This window comes from Aptenodytes patagonicus, chromosome 1 (genome assembly GCF_965638725.1).
Source record: "Aptenodytes patagonicus chromosome 1, bAptPat1.pri.cur, whole genome shotgun sequence".
Taxonomy (NCBI): domain Eukaryota; kingdom Metazoa; phylum Chordata; class Aves; order Sphenisciformes; family Spheniscidae; genus Aptenodytes; species Aptenodytes patagonicus.
Genome location: NC_134949.1, coordinates 15,835,761 through 15,857,671, shown reverse-complemented (window position 1 = coordinate 15,857,671; position 21,911 = coordinate 15,835,761). Strand labels below are relative to the sequence as shown.

The window sequence follows — 21,911 nt, the reverse complement described above, 5'->3', positions numbered from 1 at the left end:
TTGTGTTGTTTCAGCACCTGTTTAATGAGCAAATTAAAAAGTGACAAGTCATAGAATCATAGAATAGTTTGGGTTGGAAGGGACCTTTAAAGGTCATCTAGTCCAACCCCCCTGCTGTGGGCAGGGACATCTTCAACTAGATCAGGCTCTGACAGAGTAGAATATAAATTTGGCATCAGCCAGATGGCCTTCTAGTGGGTGGAAACGCTGTTACGCTCCTTTGGAGACAAATTGCCCATCTTGGATGTTGAATGCCTGCAGCCAAGAGTTCATAAGCAGTCAGTTTTGACTGTAGATAATTCACAGGGTGAAGAGAAAGAGAAAAATCCCCCCAGCTGCTTACCTAGATCTTGGCAGCAATTGACTGCAGTGAAATATTCAGGTGCAGTACCCAGAGGTGGGGAGAGAGGAGGTTGCCAAACTCCTCGCTGATGCCGTGCCACAGATGGGGCTGCTGACCACCTACACCTAGTCATGGTTTTTTGGGAGGGAGAGGTTGTCGTGCTGGAGGGTGCCCAGGGGCGCTTGCCTTGTCTTGTCTCAGCCCAAACCTGCAGCTGGTAGATGTTCCATTGATGCTGGAGCTGCAGCCCCATCCTCCCCGAAGCAGAGTGACCACCCCGTCTGTGCACACGCTTTTCCTGGCCTGAGCTCTGGATGCTCCCAGGAGCTTAACGGCCGTTGCTTGATGCTGATCAGCCTTTTTTTCCCCCAGTTGCCGGATCAGTGGGAAAAAGCTGTGATCAGCGTCTCGCGCCCAGGCAAGATTCCCACGGGTAGCCGGTGTGGCAATACAGTTCCTGATGATGATAATCAGGTCATCTCACTGTCACCTGGCTCCAGGTCGGTATAACTGGATGGGCCAAAAGGAGAAAAAACATTTAAAAAATTGAAACAGAGTAACATCACGTTTTCAGTTTGCCGTGGCCTCTATGAAAATGAATGAAATTTAATTTCCAGTGGGTTATAAAAACATATTTAGCATTGTGTCTGTAGACTCAAAGCTTTTAAGTTTATTCTGATTGTCTGATTTGTTTTGTTCACTGAGTAAAGAGCAGAGGGGAGTGTTTGCACAGCCTGTAAGTGAACATTGGTATGACTCTTTACCTTGCCGATAAGCTTTTCCGGTTCTGACTTGCACAAGCCTCCAAACCGCCTCTTTCACATCGTAGCTTTTGTTCTGCCTGGTCTTGGCTGTTTTCTGTTATCTCGATTGCTTTATAGGGCCACCTGAAACGCTTTATGGTGCTGGACATTTGAAGTAAGAATTGTTTCCTGTTCCTAACCCAGATACGTCGTTCTCCCGCGGCCTGTCTGTTTCGAGAAGGGGCTGAATTACACCATCCGCCTGGAGCTGCCCCAGTACTCCTCGGTGGATACAGAGACGGAAAGCCCGTACACGCTTATTGACTCTGTGAGCAGAAATTATTTCGGGGATGCTCTGGTGGAAAAGTATATTTAAAAGCCTGAAAGTTTGCATCTCTTCTGGGATGTGTCTGTGTAAATCTGAAGTAATATTTTACAACATTGTTGCTTACAGCTGAAGCCAGATTTTAACTGAACAATGTAAAGCACTGTAGGGTTTCTTCAGTCTCAAAGTATGTGGGTTGTTTTTGTTGTATTTTACAGGACTGCAGCTAGTTCCACAGACCTGTAGTTTCTTTGGGGAGGCTAATGAGTGCCATATATGTCATGAATGTCAACCTTTTTCTTTTGAGTGGACAGAATTTGGTGGATTTGGTAAGAATTTGGTAGATACCAGAACTATTCCACCAAAAACAACAGAATACTGTCATTTCCCTTCCCAGTTCTGTCTGGCTGTTTGCTTTTTGGCCAAAAAAGGATGATAGGAAGTGGGATAATAGTGAATTTTCACAAGTTTGTTGGAGGCTATTTATAAATACTGACACTTTGTCATTGTAAAACTGTTTTGTAGCTTGTTCTCATGCCATACTGCAAATCGCTGGACATATTCACAGTGGGAGGCTCAGGCGAAGACGTGGTCACGAACAGCGCTTGGGAAACTTTCCAAAGATACCGGTGTCTGGAAAACAGCAGGAGTGTTGTGAAAACCCCCATGACGGATGTCTGCAGGAACATCATATTCAGCATTTCTGCTCTATTACACGAGACCGCGTTATGTACGTAACCACCTACTTGTAGGGCAAAATGTGCCTGGAAGCTGGATGGCGCTTGCAGGCAGAGCAGTTTGCACAGGGAAAGCGTGTGCGTGGGATGAGGCAGGTAGTTAACGTCCTACACTGTGGTACTCACTCCCCCTGATGCTTTTCTCTGCTCAGCATGCCAGTGCGACCCCCAGGGCTCCCTGAGTTCGGTGTGCGACCCCAGCGGAGGACAGTGCCAGTGTCGTCCCAACGTCGTCGGAAGACAGTGCGACAGATGCGCCCCTGGCACCTTTGGGTTCGGGCCGAGCGGATGCCGACGTACGTTAAACCTTTGGCTCTGGGCTGTGCTACGGTTGGGGCCCTGTGTTTAGGGCTTGCCATGGAAACGCAGCCACTCTCTCCCTCTCCTTGCAGCATGCGAGTGCCACGTCCGAGGCTCTTACACCACCTTCTGCGACGCGGAGACAGGCCAGTGCCACTGCTTCCCTGGGGTGTACGGGCGGCAGTGCGACCGCTGCCTGCCCGGCTTCTGGGGCTTCCCCAGCTGCCAGCCCTGCCACTGCAACGGCCACGCCGACGACTGCAGCCCCTACACTGGGGAGTGCCTGAGCTGCCGGGACCACACGGCGGGGCACAACTGCGAGAGGTATAGCATGTGAGCCCCCTCCCTGGCCCCTCTTGTTCCCCCCGGCAGGATGGGCACTGCAGCCGTTCTCCTCCGGTGCTGGTGCTCAGGCAGGTGTGAATCCACGGGGAAAGTCCCTGCACCCTGGGAGCCAGAGCAGTGCTAATGGTCCCGGAGGAGGATGAGAGCAGGGACCCTGTCTGCCCTACCTGTGGCCTCACGCCTCCCAGCAGTGCCTGCCCAGATGCCAGAGGGCACGTTGCGGGACCCCGGGGCTTCAGAGAGGCTTTCTCCATTGAAAGCTTCTTGAGAGGCATCAGCCTTGGGTCTCCTGCTCTTATGCTGATGTGAGCCAGACAAATTTGTCTCTGTGGCTGCTCAGAGCATGAGTGGCACGGGAGACCTGTAAGGATGTTTCTGCCCTTTGGTTCTTCGCAGTGGTTGAAAACCTGAGCGTAGTTACGGCAAGGCTGCAGTCTGTTTGCCTGCGGTCCCCTGCATGCCGTGTACCCCATTGCGCAGGTGCCAGGCTGGCTACTACGGAGACCCCATCCTGGGATCAGGCGACCACTGCCGCCCCTGCCCTTGCCCTGATGGCCCTGAGAGTGGACGCCAGTTTGCCAGTGGCTGTTACCAGGATCCAGTCACACTGCAAGTCGTGTGTGTCTGTAGTGTGGGATACATAGGTACTTGGTGGGAGCATGGAGCGGGGCTGGTTGGGTTGAACCTCCCGGTGGGAAGGGGTATGTTCATATGGGTTGTTGGGTGTGACCACGGTACCAGCGTCAATGTGTTGCTGCTGGAGCTTAGAAGGTGCCAGAGCAGAGCGGCTTGTGCAGGCAATGCTGGCACCACCGTGAACTTCATCCCCGGCAGTGTGGTGAGGGATGACCAGCGGTCAGCAGAAGTGGACACGACAGCAATGGAGCCGAGGGGCTGAGTGTGCTGGCAGCTGGGCTGCAGCACCATGCCTTGGTGCCCCAGGTGGTACCATCCATGCTGCGCCAAGCTGCTGCAGTCTCACCAAGCGCTGCCTCTTGCTTTGAGCAACTAACACCCCCCCCCAGTTAATGGCCTTTATTGTCTTCCCTCAGTCTTGCCGTTTAGGGGGCTGTGCGCTAGCGAGCCGTGATGGTAATTCCCACTGTGCCTGTTTGTTCAAACAGGCAGTCGATGTGATGAATGTGCGTCTGGCTTCTTTGGGAGCCCCGACGAGGTTGGCGGCGCCTGCCAGCCGTGCCAGTGCAACAACAACATTGACGCCACTGACCCAGAGGCCTGCAACAAGAAGACGGGAACGTGTGTGAAGTGCCTGTATCACACGGAGGGGGAAAACTGCCACCTCTGCAAACAGGGCTACTATGGGAGCGCCCTGCAGCAGGACTGCAGAAGTGAGTGGGGAGACACAGCCGTGTCCCCTCAGCCAGCCATGTCACGGGGCGGCAGCGGACGCCTGAGATCTTTTTAATTTACCTGGGAGCATTTGGGGTGGAGGGAAACCTAATTACCTCCAGCTGGAATTTCATGCAGCTGCCCTGCAGCTCAGCGGGGCTCCTGGCCAGGAGGGGAGTCCTTTACATTTGACAGGGAGAGCAGGGACAGCATTTACATGTGCTGAAAAGATGAGGCTTTGGGGGGGGGGGGGGGCGGTTCTTGCCCTCTTGTTAGCAGTCTTTGTTTCCCTCTTCTGCGGAGATGGCCTGTGACAGGGTGTGGGTTTGGCTTTTGTTTACACCAGCGTCCCTGCAGATGTGGCTGGACAGCAAGAGCGAGTCCTGCCTGGGAAGCAAGGGCCACGCCAGAGAGCTGAACCAGGCGGTGGGGAGGCAGACGCTCCTCTCCCTCAGTGCTGGACGCAGCCTGGCAGGGCGGATGGGTTGCTGGGTGGGCGAGCGGAGCCCTGTGGCAAGCAGATTTGCCACCACAGCTGGCTGGCAGGAGGTGGGCAGCCTTGGCCTTTGTGCACAGAGGGAGGAAAGGAGAAGAGGAGGAAGGCTGGGCTGCTTGCCCAGGGGTCTCCTGTCGCCTCCTGTGTGCTGGGACAGAAGCTGTAGAGGTGGCCAGCCTGGGACATGAGCAGGGCTCTTGAGTAGTGCTGGGTGGCGTTCAGCATTGGGTCAGCCAGGCCTGGCTGCAGGTGTGGGGACGTGCCGGCATCTGCCCATGCCTCTGGGGACACGGAGAATAAATGAAATGCAAACTCCAGGCTGTTTAGTAACGAAAGGGCAAACTGACATCGAGGTGCCATGCTCTTTCCCTCACAGAGTGCGTCTGCAACTACCTGGGCACTGTCCGGGAGGACTGCGAGGGCTCGGAGAGCTGCCAGTGCGAGGCGGCCACGGGGCAGTGCCGGTGCCTCCCCAACGTGGTGGGGCAGACCTGTGACCGCTGTGCCCCCCACACGTGGAGGCTCGCCAGCGGTGCCGGCTGCGAGCAGTGTGGCTGTGACCCCACACGCTCCCTCGGGCCTGCCTGCAACGAGGTGAGGGGAGCGTGGGGCATGCTCCGACGGCTTGGCCTTCGCTCCAGCGTGGGGCCGAGCTGCTGAGGTTGTCACATGTCCTGTTGGGGTTTTTTTGGCAGTTCACGGGGCAGTGCCAGTGCATGCCGGGCTTCGGAGGCCGGACCTGCCAGGAGTGCCAGGAGCTCTTCTGGGGCGACCCAGGCGTGGAGTGCCGAGGTGAGTCCAACCCCAGCGCTTGCTCCACCTGCTCCTTTTGGAAGTGACCCAGTGGCCGGGCACGCCGTCACACCCCGGTGCACTGGGACACCCCTGCCAGGAGCAGCCCCTCCGGTGACCCCACCAGTGCCCACACGAGCCTTGGAAATGAGGGAGGAAGGCATGGCAGGGCCTGTCCCTGGGGTTTTGGTGCCTCCAGGGACAGGAGGCGCAGCAAGAGCCCGGCCTGGCGCTTGCCTGGTTTATTTTATTTCTTGTTGGACCCTTATTTAGAAACAAACCTCTCTGTTTAGAAACTAACTCTTCTTTAACCGTTACATTGCAATGCTGTCAGGTAAGCCGGTTGTGGTAAGAAAACGTATCGCAAATGTTTGGGTTTGAGAATTGGTCTGGAAACCAGCTTCCTTTGCCTTTCGATTGTACGTAGTGGAAGACCACTGTCTCCTCTTGTGTCTTGTTAGGGAGACTGGGCCTGAAGAAATAAGGTTTTTTTATTTAGTAGGAGACTTTCCTTATATTTCAGATGAAAATGAAGGAGTGAGCAGAGACCATGCAGCAGGTTAGCCGTAGCTACATGCCACAAAACAGCGCCATGAAGTCGCTTGTTTAGAGAACTGGATGCTCTCTGTCCTTTCATTATAAACAAGTCTGTTCATTGGCTGGAAAAGAAACTTCAAACACTGTCCAGACCAGAACAAACTAGTATCTCTGATCTGTTCAAATAGGAGCCTCTGCCAGGAGGGTTTGCAGTAGATTAAGGTATTTTTTCCTGCAGGGAGGAATGTGCTTGCTGTGGTCTTTTTAATAAATCCCTTACAATAGAGATACCTTAGAGGCCATTATCTAACCAGATAGGCAGGTCACAGCTACTTGGTTAATGCAGCAGATGAAAGGACTGGGGAATTGTCCCAGTTCCTGAGTACATATTGGGTTTCTCAGGGGCGAGGCAGCCTTTTGGGGAGGCTGTGTGTGTTCTGGCGTGGTGAGGGGCGCTGACCCTGCCGGCTCCGGGGCAGGGATTGTCTCTTGGTATCAGCTGTCTCCATCAGGGTTTATTGATGGACTCCATCTGCATACCTTATCAGCAGGATTTTGCAGCGTACCAGCATTTCTGGTCTCTCATGGAGTTTCTGCTGCCTTTTGAGCATGTGAAAACCTGCTTTTTAATGTTTCTGAAGTAAAGAGAGGATATATTCTTCAGAGCCTGTTTTTACCATGCAAGCTCTATGCTCTCCTTCCAACCTGCCACCCCTTCTGCCCCCAAGTGACACGGGAGACTCGCCCAGGTGGAAATGCAGATCTTCCTTCAGGATTGCATCCAACAGGAGGTCTCTGTGGCAGGTGGGGAGAGCCGGTGCACAGGGCTGAGCTGCAGCAGCCTGCGGTGCGATGTCCCGGATGGGCTCCAAGCGTGCGCTCGCTCAGGGAGCATATCCAGCCCCGCAGCACTGCCGCATCTCCCCAGCATGGTGGGGTCGGTGCCTCCTGCCCTGTCTCCCATCCTTCCTCGGCAGGGAGAGAAGCGACTTCTCAGCCCTCATTTAGTCCCGGCGAGCAGAGGGGTGATGTTCAGGCTGGCAGACATGCAGCCTGCCACGTGGGCAGGTAGCAGCTGTCAATGGTAAGCGGTTTGCAGGCAAACTGGAAAACTGCGGTTTAAGGAGTTGCAGAGCAATGCCACTGGAAGATAGCTTAAATATGGCCTGCGGCCAAGGTGAAGCTGGAACGGAGGCAGGGATTCATCACAAAGATGTTGGCTCCAGCTGCTGGGGGACACATGGACTCCTGGCCATGGTGTTTGCCACCTGCCCTTGGTGGCACGCTCATGCTGGCCCAAGCAGCCAATACGGCCACATTTTGTACTGCGTTCAGGAAGAAAATACAAACCGACCTGGATGGGGAATGGCGAGAGCTCTGAACCATGTGAGTATGAATGGACAGTCTTCACTGCAGGCACCGAGCTGATGTGGAGGTGTGGACGTCAGTCCTGACAACTCCAGGGTGGGATCCTCCGCTGGCCCGGGCAAGTGGCTTCTGCTCAAGGTTGGAAATCACAAGGTGCATCACTCAAGGGACAGTAATGCGTGACCTCTTCACAAGAGGTCTTCAGGCTGTTGGCATCAAGAGACACGAGCTCCTGCTGAGAAATGGGGACTGTACTGCCCACGTTGTTGTGACACCCTTTAGAATTTTTTAATTACTAAAAAAAAAAGTGAGGTCATGTGAACACAAGTGCCTGCAAATAACCTCTGGACACAGCTATGTGAAGATGTACAAAATGGCCCATTTAGGGCAGGCCGGGGGCTGCAGCCCCCCATGGGGTTCCCAGGTGCTCACAGCAGCACTGAGCTGTGGATGTGGCCCCAGGGTCCCAGCACACTCCACTGGAAACCAGACTCCAGGGCACGCTTCCCCGCCGTCCCCATCGATGGCAGTGACCATTGCCAGCTGCTGCCTGTGACTTGTTTTCTAGAAATCTTGATAAGATCAGAGATGGTGAAGCAGCAGCTGGGGGAAGCAAGTTTTTGCACCTGGTCTTGGTGCTTTGATTTGCAGTCTGTGCTCCCTGCAGTGGAGAGAAAGCATCATCCGGTATCTCCTCTCTGCATGTCCCCAGTAATCACACTGGGTCCAGACCGCTGGGGCAAGCTAAGGTAGGTGCCTATGTTTGGGCAGCATCTCAACCCCTCAGTATTGGGTACGGTCCCACCACCCACAGATACCCATTGGGGATTATGCACTGCAGAGAGTCTGTAGGACTGGGTCTTCTGAGACTGCTTACCCCACGCTTTAAAAAAACACAACAGTTACTCATTTAATTTAACATAATGCCTGAAACAAGCACAGGAGAGGTGTAGAGGATAGGGAAAAGCTCAGCATGTCTCTCTTGGCCTTGTGCAGGTCCCTATGAGGATTACAGAGAGCAGGAGCTGTGCAGTGAGCATCATCTGCTCGGGGGGCAGTGCCAGCCCCTTTACAGGACTCTTCCGGCTGTTGCTTCATCTATGAGCTATATGCAGCTCTACACAAGCCTGCACGTGAATGCCCCCCCCTTTACAGGACTCTTCTGGCTGTTGCTTCATCTATGAGCTATATGCAGCTCTACACAAGCCTGCACGTGAATGTGTGCATGTGCGTAAAAATCCTTGCTAAGGTAGTAAATAAAAGGATTACAGATTTCATCAAACTCGAGTCTCCTAGGCATTCTGCTGGAGCTTTTCCAAAGCCTGGCAACCCAAATGCAGGACTCGGCATGCTGAGCTCTGCGCCGACTTCAGCCCGCAAAGCACATTTCTGGTAGGAAGCTCCAGGCTCCCAGGAAGCCTCTGAGATATGGTGTGGCTGCAGAGGCAGCTCGAACAATGCCCTTGCGCGGTAGATATTTAAAGTTTATGTGTTTCATATATAAAGGAGATGACAATTTTACTATCATCACTGTTTAATTGAACAAACAGAACAGAGTGCAGTTAGTAAAAGGCATTGTATGAGATTGAAAGTTAGGTTGTATTGCTATCTCCCCTTTACAAGAAGCGTACCTTTGTCAATATTTTTCTGTGTTGGATTTGAGTATCAAGCCCTATTGTAAAAAAACAATTTAATTGAACTAAGATGAAAAAAAGTCATGTTTTTATCAAATACTCATTGCAGACATTGGCAGAAAGTTGTTTTTCTCAGTTTTTAGTCTTTGTTATGTACCTGGTGCCGAAACATCTGTTCACTGAAAATTACTCCATTGCCATTTAAGAATAGGTTTCGTAATCTTAATTTAACACCTGGGTCTTAAACTAGTCATGTAGGCTGCTTTTATAGGAGGTGTTTATGGTGTGGAGAGAAAGATTAACAGATGTTTCTTTTCCTTCTGTGATAAGTGTCTAAAGGAAGTCAGACAAATTCTATGCTAAAGGAAATACAATTTTCGCTTTGAGTTTCATAATTTCAATTGACCGGTGGTCTTAAAATATTGTAATGTATATTGATTGTTTCCAGAAAATTGCCCTTTTGGCAAGGTCTGCTAGCATGTTAAAATGCAGCACAACTCTAGTAATTCTAGGCTGGGATCTTATCTTAACACTCATACTGAAAATCATAACGCTGAGGAGTTAGCAATATGCTTACAGGTTAATTTGAATCAATAGCTGATTATTCAGAAGAAATTTGCTAGCTCTGCAAAACTTTCAACCTTACAAATTGCTGACTGGTTTTATCATCATAGTGCCTCACTACCACCGGGAAATGATGCCAGGAAATCATGTTTGAACAAACCCTTTGTTTTTTTGCTGTGGAGGAGTTAAACATTTGATGCTCTCCGACCCCGATCTCAAGCAGTAAAGAAAATACTTCTGCAAAAATGATTTCTGTTCTGTGTAGGACGATGTATGACACTCGCTTGTTCCTAGCATCCTGCAATAAGACATTAAACAGACTGATCTTCATACAGCCCTTTCGGCATCCATTATATTGTCTTGGCTGTAGTATGAACTGCTCTGACACACCTTAGTTTAAATTAAGTGATATGCAAATATGGCATATATTAAATTACAGTAGCTCAAATGGAAGTGAGTTCTAAATATTTAAAATCAGAGGGAAAGGTAGCAGAGCTGTCAGAGTAAGTGAAAGATAAAGTGGTTCATAGATCCTTATGAGCTTGAAGCAAACGACTTGAGCTAGTCGCTTACTTCTTTGGGATTTCTCCCCTTAGGTTTCTACAAGACTACATTCAATAAACATGTATGAGTGTTACTTTTTTCTTTAAGATCAGGAAAAAAACATTACTGAAAGAGAAATGCATTGATCACGGTGGTATAAAAATTACTCATGGATACTCTGTGTGCGTGCACATGTGTTTGTGAATAGATGCAGCTACAATCTTTTGTAGTCATAAGTTGCTAATCAGCAGGTCCTGACTGAAGAATTTGGCTAGAAAATTTTCCTGTCAAAAATGTGATTTCACTTAAGTCCGAGTATGCCACAGAAGAATGTCTGATTGAGTTAAACACTCAATTAAAGAAAACAATACACCCAGTTCCAAAATGACATTTCGAAACAGAAACCTATTGTTTAACTTAGTAAATGCTCCTTTGAAAACCCTCAGATCTTTGACCAATTATTTAAAAAAACTTATTTTCCTCTGCTATATTTTCTATGGGAGGTACTGCAGTGTCCTGCTCTGCTTACCCGGGGACAGATTTGATCCCTGTCTAACTGATCTTTGAAGTAAGCAGCCCTGTCGGTGTTAACTTGCAGCCCTTCACCCTGGCCTTCGTCCACTCCTCTGTATGAAGGGAGAGGAATCAACCATTTGTCTTGAAGGCCATTTCCAACCCAAACTGGTTAAGGCATCTAAATGTCTTGCAGTAAACTCAGCATCTGTGTGGTTTCACAGTGCAAAATGAACCACTTTTCCCAATTTCTAGTCACGTAAGCATAGGTAAGGCATTTAAAAAGAGCTTACAGGACTTCATGTCTTTCCCTCCCTATTCAACAGATACTATGTTAGGTGGAGTATAAAGCCATTGCTAGCTGCTGGATAATATCTGAAACACTTCTGCATCCCTAGATGTGCCTGCATGTTTCTTGTTGTTCTTGGAGAAAATTGGATTAACCAGCCATATGCTAAAATTAGATGTGTTACAGCTACTCAAGTGTGCTATCAGATTTAAGAGTGTGCTGGTTAGAGCCGAAATCTCCAGAGCCAAGCTATACTTTGAAGATTGTGTTTGCATTAGCCTGTTTGAGTACATCAGAAGCAAAACTGCTGTAACAGCATCATTAGCACGGGACTGCATAGGAGTAGGCTCACATGGTGGCTGTAGGAATAGTTGGACATTAATGAAGGAGGTGGTAGAGGAGTGAGAACTCCACTGTGGCTAGATGTGATACTGGGGTCCTTCGGGCAAACACGATGCTGGGCATGACATGCTGGATCATTCTGGCACAGTGTTTACTCTGTTTCTAGCAGGTGATGGGAATCAAGGCGTCTCCTGTTTTCACATCCCAGTTCATTGGCGGTGATAATCAAGTGTCACATGAATCCTTTTATGGATGTGCACGCACCATCATGAGATGTGCGTGCACTCACCACAGAGACTGAAGCCAGCGAGTGCTTGGTAAGCAGGCGTTGCATGAGGCAAAGAAGTAAAACCTGTGCACTGATCTATTTGCCTGGTGGCCCACAGTGTTCAAGGCGCTCCTCACTACCTAGAAGGCTTTATATGATCTTGTCCCGGGCTTGCTTACCTCCTCGTGAGAAGTCATCACAGCTGAAGTCAGTTGAGGGTTTGATCCCCGCCATGCTGTAAAGGGAAGATGCTCTTTGCAAGGGCCTTGGATGTGCTCTGTGCCAGGGTGTGAAATAGCCAGTTGGTGGTGGCCAGGGCACAGGATACAGGACTCCTCCACTAAAGGCACTGGAGATAGTGGAGGTCCTGTTCCACATGGCCTTGGAGGGCAGAAGAGCAGTTTCTGTGGGTTTCTGGCTGGCCAAATTTAGTTATTAATGTGGTGTCCGGAAATTGGAACCCAGCATCTCATAGCAGCACTCAGAAACTGACTCTAGTGAGGAACAGAGATGATTTCAACTGTGGCTGAAGCGCTTGGCTAAGGTCATCTAGACTCTAAAAGAGAAGATCGCATGTAGCCAAACACTGGCATGCACGTGTCATTTGTGAGATAAAAGGTTTGCTCACAGGATGTGAGCTGTAAGAGGAGCAGTGATGCTTTTCTGAGAATTTAAAAAATGTTTCGGTCAGTGCCACAGTAAGGAGTTGTCCGAGGGCTGTAGCTAGAGAGACCGTACCACCAACATGTAGACATGCCTCCCAAATTTTCAAAATGGAAAGAAAATAAAATCTACTGGAATCTTCCTATTCCAGTTCTGAGGGAGGCTTTTTCTTGTTTTCCTTTAAACTATGTGATTTTACTTACAAATAGAGATAAAATTATCTTCAGTTTTACCTTTTGGTTTGAAAACTGGTGTGGTCCTGTGCACAGTTAATGACTTTGGAAGATCACAAAGAAAGAGCAAGTGTGAAACCAGCCCTTTTGAAAGCCATTTTCTGTATGTTGGATTCACCGTACTGAAGTAATGCAGAGCCAGCATTGCCTGCTTCTGGGCTTGATAGAGAATCCTAAACTGGATAAATAACCCACAGTAATGTTGTACAATTTTCTCATGGGTCCCACAAAGCTCAGTTTGGAAGTTTTGTAGAATTCTAGAAATGTGATGATTCTTCCAACTGTTGTGCTGTATTTAGAATAAATTACTTCTTTGCTCTTTACCATCTCCCAACAGGCAGCCATGGAGTTTGGGTTTTCACTTTGCAAACTAGTTAGTACTTAAATTCTCCTCTCCCCTTCTCCAGCATTTTCTGACTCCAGAGATTTTGGAATCCACATCACCATGTAAATGCTACTAAAGCCATGTCATCTGCCTTTCCTGAGCATGCAAGGTATTCAGGAGTAGAATTACCAACATGGGGTGGGTTTTTTCACTTTAAGCTTTTTAAATCCGCAAGTAAATATAGTGATCTGATTTGCCAGCAGCAAGTATTCATGTAACTTGATCAGATCTCAGGATCTTTCAGAAAAACGGCATGCCGTGTAGCCTCTTTCTGTGCAGAGGAATTTGGACAATTCGTCATTATACTGAGGGCCTTATTAGTTGACAGAAGGTGTTAACTGACCTCCTTCAAACAGGAACTCGAAGCTTTGCCTGCAGGGAACGTATTCCATGGTGAGTTGACTACTTAAGCACTTTCGATGTCTCTCTCCATGTCAGGGTATAATTCAAAGAACAAAGGACCATTTTGCTCAATTGTGCAGGCAGCAGAAGTTATTTTTGTCTCTTGCCTATCATATTCTCATTGTACAAGAAAGGCATTTTGTTGAGGAGCGATTTGTTCTGCTGAGGCTCTTTGTGTAATTTTTGAACTGAAGACCACCACTGTGTTTTGGCATTGAAGCAAACAATGTACAGTCTTGAAAACAGCTTTGTGTTTTGCCCTTTTTTCAAGGGGGCATGTGCTTGGGGTGTGTGAATTGATTTATGGACCTTTTTGAGCCATTAACCTCCTTCAAGGATGCCTGGTAAATGGATGTGTAAGTGAAGGCTTTTATCAGGTATCGCAGTACTTTTCCTGTTTAAGGAATGTGTGCTTGACCTGCTTCGGGTGTACTCTGCCACAATGTTAGATAGATGACCGGCCTATTTTCAAGGCCTCTCTTTTTGTTCTTTGCTGCCATCCCTTTATTAAAAGCTTTGCAGGTTAGTAATTTCCTCTGCTGCTGCCTGCATAATTAAGGAGGAGGAGAGGTCAAGTGGCAGCCCTGCTGCATGGTAACGCTTCTCCTGATAGCGTTATTGTGTACAAAGTGTGTCTGTGCTTTTAGAAATGACCGTGCATCAGTAAGTTGAGTAACTTCTCTTCATGGCAGGTTAGTGCCAAAGAAGTGCATCTTTATTCTAAAAGCTTGTTAAAAAAGGATGTTGCCCAAACCTTATCACTCCAGTTTGGCAACCACCTGGAGCCCCTGGGTCTTACCTGACTAGCATATAAAGATAGGTAGGTGTTCACAGTTACCAAAGTAAGAATGAAAGTCCATTTCAGGAAGGTGTGAATACTAACTCCTGAGTTGGTGCTCAAAGTGTGAAATAATTAAAAAATAAAAAATCTGTTAATTGTCCTCACTCCCACTTGAGGTTGACAAGCAGCGTGTAGGCTCTTGGTCGTTAGCACCCATATTGTAGAAGACACCTCTGTTCTCCCTCAGACAGGGCTGCCCATGACCACATTCTTTGTTCTATTCTACTTTTCACTGCCCGATTTTTTTTTTTTTCCCATTTTCTGTATACCCAAAACGTCAGACCGGTGCCAGGCTCCTCGATGCATGTTGTGAATGTTTTCCCACCATCTGTGGCAGGAGCACATCCCGAGCCAGGCCCTGTACCTCTGCACAGAAGATCTCTCCAGGGCTGTTACTCCATAAATTTGTCATGTACTTCTTTGAAGCCACCTCAGCTTTTAGCACCCATGGTGTCTTGTGGTAGGGAGCTCCACCGCTTAACTAAGTGCGCTGTAATCAGCTATCTCCTTTTATTGTGCTGTTTGTGGGAGGTGCAGGGGAGGGAGGTTGATTTTTTTTGGTCTGCTGGATTCCTCAGTTGACCCCTACTCCTGTGGTGGAGAAGACAGTAAATGGTTGTTCCTTGTTCACTTTTTCTATTTCACTCATGTTTTGCTCTTAAACCCCTCTGCTACGTGCCTGCCTGTTGTTTCTTTTCCCATCTGGAAAGCCTTACTCTACTTACTCTTCATTGTAGGAGTGAAACTGGGATCTTTGTCTTCAATTGCTATCCAACTGACATCCAAACATTGCAAGAAGTGTCCATCCTTGCTCCATTATTGTGCCTGTTTCTGAGACGTGCAAATCCTGGTCTCCCCTAGCGTTATTTCCTTGTCTCTCTCCCCTTCCACACTCAGCCCTGGTTTCCCCATACCCAAGCAGACACATCCATAATTAGCTGATTATAAGCCAGACACAGACCACTTCGATACTCATTTCCCTACTTCATTACAACTGGTTGAATTATTTTTTTCTCTCCCTGCCAATGTCAACATCATTTCCTTCACTGTAGCCTTCACGCATGCCTTTTTCTCCTTCCAGCTTGTGATTGCAACCCTCGTGGCATCCAGACCCCGCAATGCGACCGTGCCACTGGGCAGTGCATCTGCAATGAAGGGGTGGAAGGGCCGCGCTGCGACAAGTGCTCCCGGGGCTACTCGGGCTTCTTCCCCAACTGTGTGCCATGCCACCAGTGCTTTGCCCTCTGGGACGTGATCATCAGCGAGCTGGCTAATAGGACCCAGCAGTTCCTGGATAGGGCTAATGCCCTCAAAATCACTGGAGTCACTGGCCCATACCAGCAGACACTCAACACCCTGGAGGAGAAGCTCAGTGAAATTAAAACCATCATCACTCAAAATCCAGCTGCTGAGCCCCTGAAGAACATTGGGAATCTCTTTGAGGAAGCAGAGTGAGTACAGTCACAGTTATGTGGGTAAGTCTAGTGTGGGAAGGAGTGGGAGAGCCAGCGAGCTGGGATTTACTTGAGTGACTGATGCCCACACGCTGAGCTGAGGACACCCCAGTTCTGCTCCTCCAGCTGGGCAAGGTACGCTGCGGCTCCTAGTGCTGGTGGAGCACCTCACCATGCCCAGTGCTGGCAGTGAGCATCATCCCACGAGTGGAAACCTGGCTGGGGAAGGTAGGAGCAGCATACCTACCATGCTCTGGGCAGGGGTTGTCCTGCTCCCACTGTGCACCAGGCAGCTAATTACTGCGGAGCCACTCACGCTTGCCTTGTGCTCCCCCGGGGCAAAGGACAAACACTGCTATTACATGAGAGAATGAAGAGGGGAGAGATTAAATTCCTGGATTTCAGTGTGTAGCCGATGAGTTGGAAACTTGGGCTCCTTTCTGCACTCTTGAGTGTGTGTGTGTGTAAGCACCAGCTTTAAAACAAGGATTGTTTCCATTTTTCTCGGGGTAGGAGCCTTGTATTTTGTTTTAGGGCTAAGTATACAAAAGATGGTAGTTTGTGCTTTTGGATGTGGGGCACTTTAACATCAAGTAGGATTACAAATGCTTTCTAGCCCTGTGTGCAACTGCTCGAGCTTGCTTGTGCTTTGTAAAGGGGACTGCACAAAGCGAAGGGGCGAGGATTAAAGCACAAATGTCTCAATTAGGGATACACTTGTGCCCTGCAGCTCCCCCTCTCCAGCTGGAGAGCTGGGGGGTTGCTGCTGCATTTGGCCTCTGTGTGTACTGAGGGAGGGCAGAGCAGCTGAGGAGCTGCTTTTCCCTGACATACATATATGTATCTGTTCTTGCTCCTCTCTGGCTGCCTGGGCTTTGAAGGACTCCTGGAAAACAACAGGCTGTTGGGCTATTGAGAGAGCTGTAAATTGATCACAGAGCTTAAATACTGCCTGATTCTTTCAGAATGAGGAAACACTGGGATTGGTGGGATCACCATGGATGGGAATAGCTTCCTATGCCCACTTCTGTTCCACAGCAGCATTGATGTGTAACATACACTTGCCTTTCCTTTTAGGGTTATCCCACTAGCTAAAGCCTGCTCTGTGGCTCATTGAGGCCATGCTGAATGCTGGGGGCAGGAGGTTTTCCTTCATAGTCCTAGAGAAACGGCTGGTGAGGAGGGATCTTTACAGATGAGTTAAAAGAATCCATTGTGTTAAAACTAAGGCTTCCCCCCCCCGCCCCACTTCCTGAAGTTCAAATCTGTCCCATGAGCTCGCAGTAATCAAAACTGCATTTGTAGCTGTGTGGGATGGGAAGCAAATTATGTATGGATCATAGTAGTCAACTCTGACCTATGCAGTTGCCATGATACAAGAGCATTACACCAGTCCTCTGGAATCTGCCTCCAGTTACTCTTACACAAAGCAGCTGTTTTCTGAGCAATTTGGTGCTTTGAGTTTATAAACATGCTGTAGATTAAAAAGTAGTTTTGTATGATAAAGGAAACAAAACAGTATGCTAGGTAGGCATGTTGTTACAAATCACTTAGAGCTCCACTGAGGGAGGACAGGTCCTGCCGTGGGAGAAGCTCAGCATGGCTCTAACCACCACTCTTCAGTGAGGTGAAGCACCGAGGCTTACAACCCTTTCTCCTCCCCTGGCTGAGACCTGTGCCTCTGTTTTACAGAAAGCTGACAGCAGATGTTACAGTTAAGATAGCCGACATAGAAGAAAACCTGTCAGCCTTAGCAGTGAAGAGCAATAGCACAGACACTGATGTGAGCGTGCTGGAGACAGATGCCAAAAGCCTAGACCATGTCGTGAAAGAGCTTGCAGAACAGCTAGAGTTCATCAAGATCTCTGATGTTCGGGGTAAGTGTCGCAGGGAGGGGGAGAAAGCAGTGGGGTGGCCAAAGATTTAATTAGTGCATGGTTTTAAATACCAGGTTAATCTTCTAACTTGTAATAAAACACAGTTCCTAGGAGGGCAACTTCTTTCTTTGCATTAGCAGAGTTGCTGATGCAGCAGGAATTTTGTTTTGCCCCCTTAGCCCCTCTCTCCCCCACTGCCCATTGCAAAGCCGGCTCAAGTTCTTGGGGCACAGAGTTGTCTTAAAGGCTCTTGATTAATATATTTTAGATGAGACACAACAGCTGAAAGTGCGGCAGATTCCAAGATACACCTGGACATCTCCCTTGCTCTCCCCAGTCTGTTAAATTGCTGTTTCTGGTTGGAAAAACTACCTGGGTCTTTCTTGGTGACTAAAAGCACGCTCTAACGGCTCAGTTCTTCCAAGCCACCCAAGCCTTGCCTGCCCATTGGCACACTGAAATGGCCCACGAATCAAAATTTGCTGGAGAAAGAGGAATGTCACCGAATTCTGTGGAAATTTTGAAAGCTGACTTCGTTCCAACTTGAAACAAAAGATTTTTTTTTTTTTAATTTCCTGCTTTGGAGGAAGTCTGAGATTGTGAAATCCCACATTCACTGGAAACAGAGTGAGGCAAGTAGGATGTAGAATGGGGGAGTCCACGACTTGTGGCACTCTGCTGAGGAAAGCTGCCCAGAGGTGCAGAGTGTGGCCACCCCCGTGGGGTCCCTCACACCTCCTCAAGGCCTCTCTGGGAGTCATCCAAAACTAACAGTTCCATAAATCAGCTTCTTTCATCAAGCAGTTGTTTTTTAGGGAAGCTCTGACCAGTTTCCAAGCAGTGACTCCATAAGCCAGACATCCCAGGGCAAGCAACAAGAACTAATGGGATAAGTGAATCCTTAGAAAACAGACTGTTGCCTATAAACCTAAAAGGCTGGATCTCCTTTTGCCTTCAGGGCAAGCAGAATTCAGTCACTAGGGTCAGAGAAAGACTTAACTTCAAAATCCAGCAAACTTGACACACGGTCAACCAAGCAAGAAAATGAACTACTTTTTTTTTTTTTCCCCACAACAGGCCAAACTCTGTCATCCTTGCAATGGCACTGAATATAGCTGCAAAGGCTAGCGTTTCATTTAACTTGATACTCGTATTGCTAACCCTGATGTGTCATCTGCCAACCTCCGTAATATAAAATACTTTGGGTTACTTAACAGATTTCTGAGCAACTCTGTCTGATTTCTGCAGGAGCCTTGGATAGTATCACCAAGTATTTCCAGATGTCCCTGGAGGCAGAGGAGAGGGTCAATGCCTCCACTGTTCACCCCGATAGCACCGTGGAGCTGTCAGCACAAACGCGGCAGGAAGTGGAAGACTTAATCAATGAGAAGGAGGCCCAGTTCAAGGCTAAACAAGAGGAGCAGTCGCGCCTTCTGGATGAACTCGCAGGCAAGCTGCAGAGCCTGGATCTTTCCAAAGTGGCTGAGAAGGTATGTGGCTGAGAATCGCTGGTATAAAACCTGTAGCAAAAATAAAGTCGGGTTTGTAAAGAAGCGACGGGTGGGGAGGAACTGTTTAGAGCTTCATAGTGTGAGATACAGTTTGTTCATGAAAAGTGCACATTTCTTGGATGACAGCGTATTTTCTGGGCTGGAACAGAGCTGTTTAATTGGTGGACTCTGAGACCTGCTGGCTTTCAGGCACCAGCCTTTCACGTTGCGCTCCCTTCTACCCTTCCCAGCCCTGACAGAGCACCCATCTTTTCATCACCCTGGCTCCAACCCAAAGCCCTTTGCTGTGGACAGAGCTCCCACATGCAGAAAAGTGCAGTGAGTCTGCTGGACTGAGAGCCATCCTCTTAAGCCTGTCCTCAGTTCATGTGCTTTCTTTCTCTAGGCTACTCTCGTCCTTTTTGCAGCTCTGTAGGGTACACGCTATGCCTGTGCAGCACCCAGCCAGGCAGCGCTTCTACTCGTGCCAATGGGCCGCCCTCCTCAGCATCACCACGCTCCCATCCTCGTGCTTGAGACAAAGCAGAACTTACAGGGAGCTGAAGTCAAAAGGGTATTTTTTTCTGTTGAAGCTGCCTGCTCATCTGTAAATATGATCAAGGGTGGCTTTTTCTTGGGAGAGGCTGGGTGTTCCCTCGGTTTCGCTTTGAAGTCGGCCAGCTGCATTGAGAGAACAATCCTGCATGAAGGCAGGCTGCAGGGGACTGCTCATTAACTCCCCTGGGCAGGCCAGGCCTGTGTTCGAGGATGAGTTCTTCACACGCTGAATTGTTCCCTGTCCTTTACAACTACGGTCATCCCTCCCGACTCCCCCAGCCCTCCTTTTTTCACGGGAGGGAAAAAAAGAGACATCTTTTTGTTTCGCTTCCCTTCCCCTACATTCCTGCCTAACTGTTCTTTGAGGACTGAAAGTCTTGGGTAGATGTTTATCAAGGCCATAAACACTGAGTTGCTTGGAGGTGTAATCACGGGACACCAAAAAAAAAATCTTTTTGCTTTCTAGCTACTGCTGGGTTGCATGCCAAACAGGTAAGAGGGACTCATTTACACTTCACAGGAGCCAGCTGCAGCTAACTTGGCACAGCTCCTAGGTTTTCCCAGAGAGGTTTTTTTGGCTGCAAAGTATGTCAGTTAGTGACTATAATTTGGCAAAAGGGGTGGGGTGGAAAGGGAAAAGAACTTTCCAATTTTTCGAATTTTCCCTCTGGCTAAAACAACTCCTGAGTGATTTCATTGTCCAAACAATTGACCAAGTAGTGGGTAGTTCTCAGTACAGTGTTGCTGACTGAAATAGTTTTGCTTTTAAAAAAAAAAAAATAAAGTCTACCCTGAAATTTTCTATAGGAACACATCCTTGCCAAATTCACAAATTGGAAAGTGTTCTGGAAAGATGAAATCAGAGCAACCATTTGGTAGAAGGGAATGGGACAGCTTTTTAAGGGAGATGAAAAAAAGTTTCCTGTTCAACTTGGAGCATTTCAGCTTCTATTACATTTCTAGCGCATTAGAGCAAAGGAAAAGGTACTACTCTGCACCAAACACTTTCTTCCTTATAAAATAGCTTCTTGGGATGGCCACTTTTTCCTCCAACAGTAGTGAAGACTGATTGCAAATAAAAGGCATACAGACAGTAATAGCTTCCAGCTTGAAACCAAAGCTTAAAGGCAGCTTTCCTGGGAAAGATGATGTACAGGAAAAGCGCATGATGAAAGCGAGGCAAGGCTTCCCTCATAACCTCCAGCTACTTCAGCATCAGGGAGCTGCATATTTGTAACCAAGTTAAACGCGGGAGGGTGCAGGGGGCACAGAAGAAAGATTAAAGTCACTGGCATGGACCCGCTGCAGGAACCACCTCCAGCTTGCAGCTCTACTTCAGCTTCCTTCCCTGCGGTACTTGGGATGCTACTGCAAGGGGCAGAAACAACATAGTGTTTCTGTCATGGTAGAGCAGTGTCCTACTCCACCCCCCTCACAGCTCAGCAATGGAAATAAAGCCATGACTGTTTCCCTTGTCTAATCTGTCTCCGCAGACGTGTGGCACTCCCGCAGGAGCCTCTTGTGCCGAGTCCGAGTGTGGCGGTTTAAACTGTCGAACAGATGATGGAAAGAAGAAGTGTGGAGGACCTGGCTGCGATGGGCTGGTGACCGTAGCTCACAACGCCTGGCAGAAAGCCATGGATTTTGACAGAGACATCCTCAGTGCATTAGCAGAAGTTGAGCAACTCTCCAGAATGGTAATATGCCCAATCAATGGTTAGATATTAAAAAAAACACCACAAAACACCCCACACTTTTAGTTGTAACACAAGTTTAGACACTAATTGACAAAGTATGTGCCTGGCTTACTTCAAAATACTTTTCAGTTGTGTAACTTCATCATGCTTGTAAAGATCCTCAGAAAAGGAGCTTGCTAAAGTGAAACTTCATGGGTAACTCTAAACATTAGCCTGAGTTGTTTAAACTAGCATTGGTGGTATGGATCATGGCCAGCTTTTAAGAGTGTTCTGTGAGTTTTATGAGAAAAAGCATTTCTCATTACTGTTACCTCTGACTCCAACTGAATTTTTGTTTTAAAGCAGGCCTTAAAGCATAAGCAAATACGCAATCAAGCCTTCTATTTTCCTCTTTAGGTTTCTGAGGCAAAACAGAGAGCTGATGAAGCAAAACAAAATGCGCAAGAAGTTTTGCTCAAAACCAATGCTACAAAAGAACAAGTGGACAGAAGCAATGAAGATCTGAGAAATCTTATTAAACAGATTAGAGACTTCCTAATGCGTAAAAACCTTACATTTAAATAATTTTAATTCTGGATTTGTGGAAACTATCTTTAGCTCTGAATCATCTTCTTAAGGGGTAATGCAATAGTTGTGTGTCATCCCCCTGCTTTCAGCCAGACTTAGTGTGTATGATGAAATCTGGAACCAAGAGAAAACCAAGACAATAGGAAAGTGAGAGCAAACTGTTGCATGCTTATTGTGTTCGTTTCAGCTGAGGCTGTTGTACTGCTGTAGCTTGCCAAGTGTGTTCCTAAGTTCTGGCTAGAAAGACAAAGTACT

The 21,911-nt window shown here is 48.2% G+C and overlaps 1 protein-coding gene across 1 annotated transcript in view; it reads left to right on the top strand.

Moving 5' to 3' along the window:
• Positions 1-21,911, top strand: part of LAMB1 (laminin subunit beta 1) — a 44,941-nt gene that overhangs the window by 18,311 nt on the left and 4,719 nt on the right. The window contains exons 15-28 of the mRNA XM_076328792.1: positions 716-843; positions 1,291-1,414; positions 1,937-2,141; positions 2,301-2,444; positions 2,541-2,772; positions 3,274-3,437; positions 3,918-4,142; positions 5,016-5,233; positions 5,335-5,431; positions 15,095-15,464; positions 17,160-17,344; positions 18,593-18,834; positions 20,886-21,089; positions 21,486-21,630. Of these exons, the coding sequence (XP_076184907.1) occupies positions 716-843; positions 1,291-1,414; positions 1,937-2,141; positions 2,301-2,444; positions 2,541-2,772; positions 3,274-3,437; positions 3,918-4,142; positions 5,016-5,233; positions 5,335-5,431; positions 15,095-15,464; positions 17,160-17,344; positions 18,593-18,834; positions 20,886-21,089; positions 21,486-21,630 (2,683 nt within the window). The remainder of the gene's footprint in view (positions 1-715; positions 844-1,290; positions 1,415-1,936; positions 2,142-2,300; positions 2,445-2,540; positions 2,773-3,273; positions 3,438-3,917; positions 4,143-5,015; positions 5,234-5,334; positions 5,432-15,094; positions 15,465-17,159; positions 17,345-18,592; positions 18,835-20,885; positions 21,090-21,485; positions 21,631-21,911) is intronic.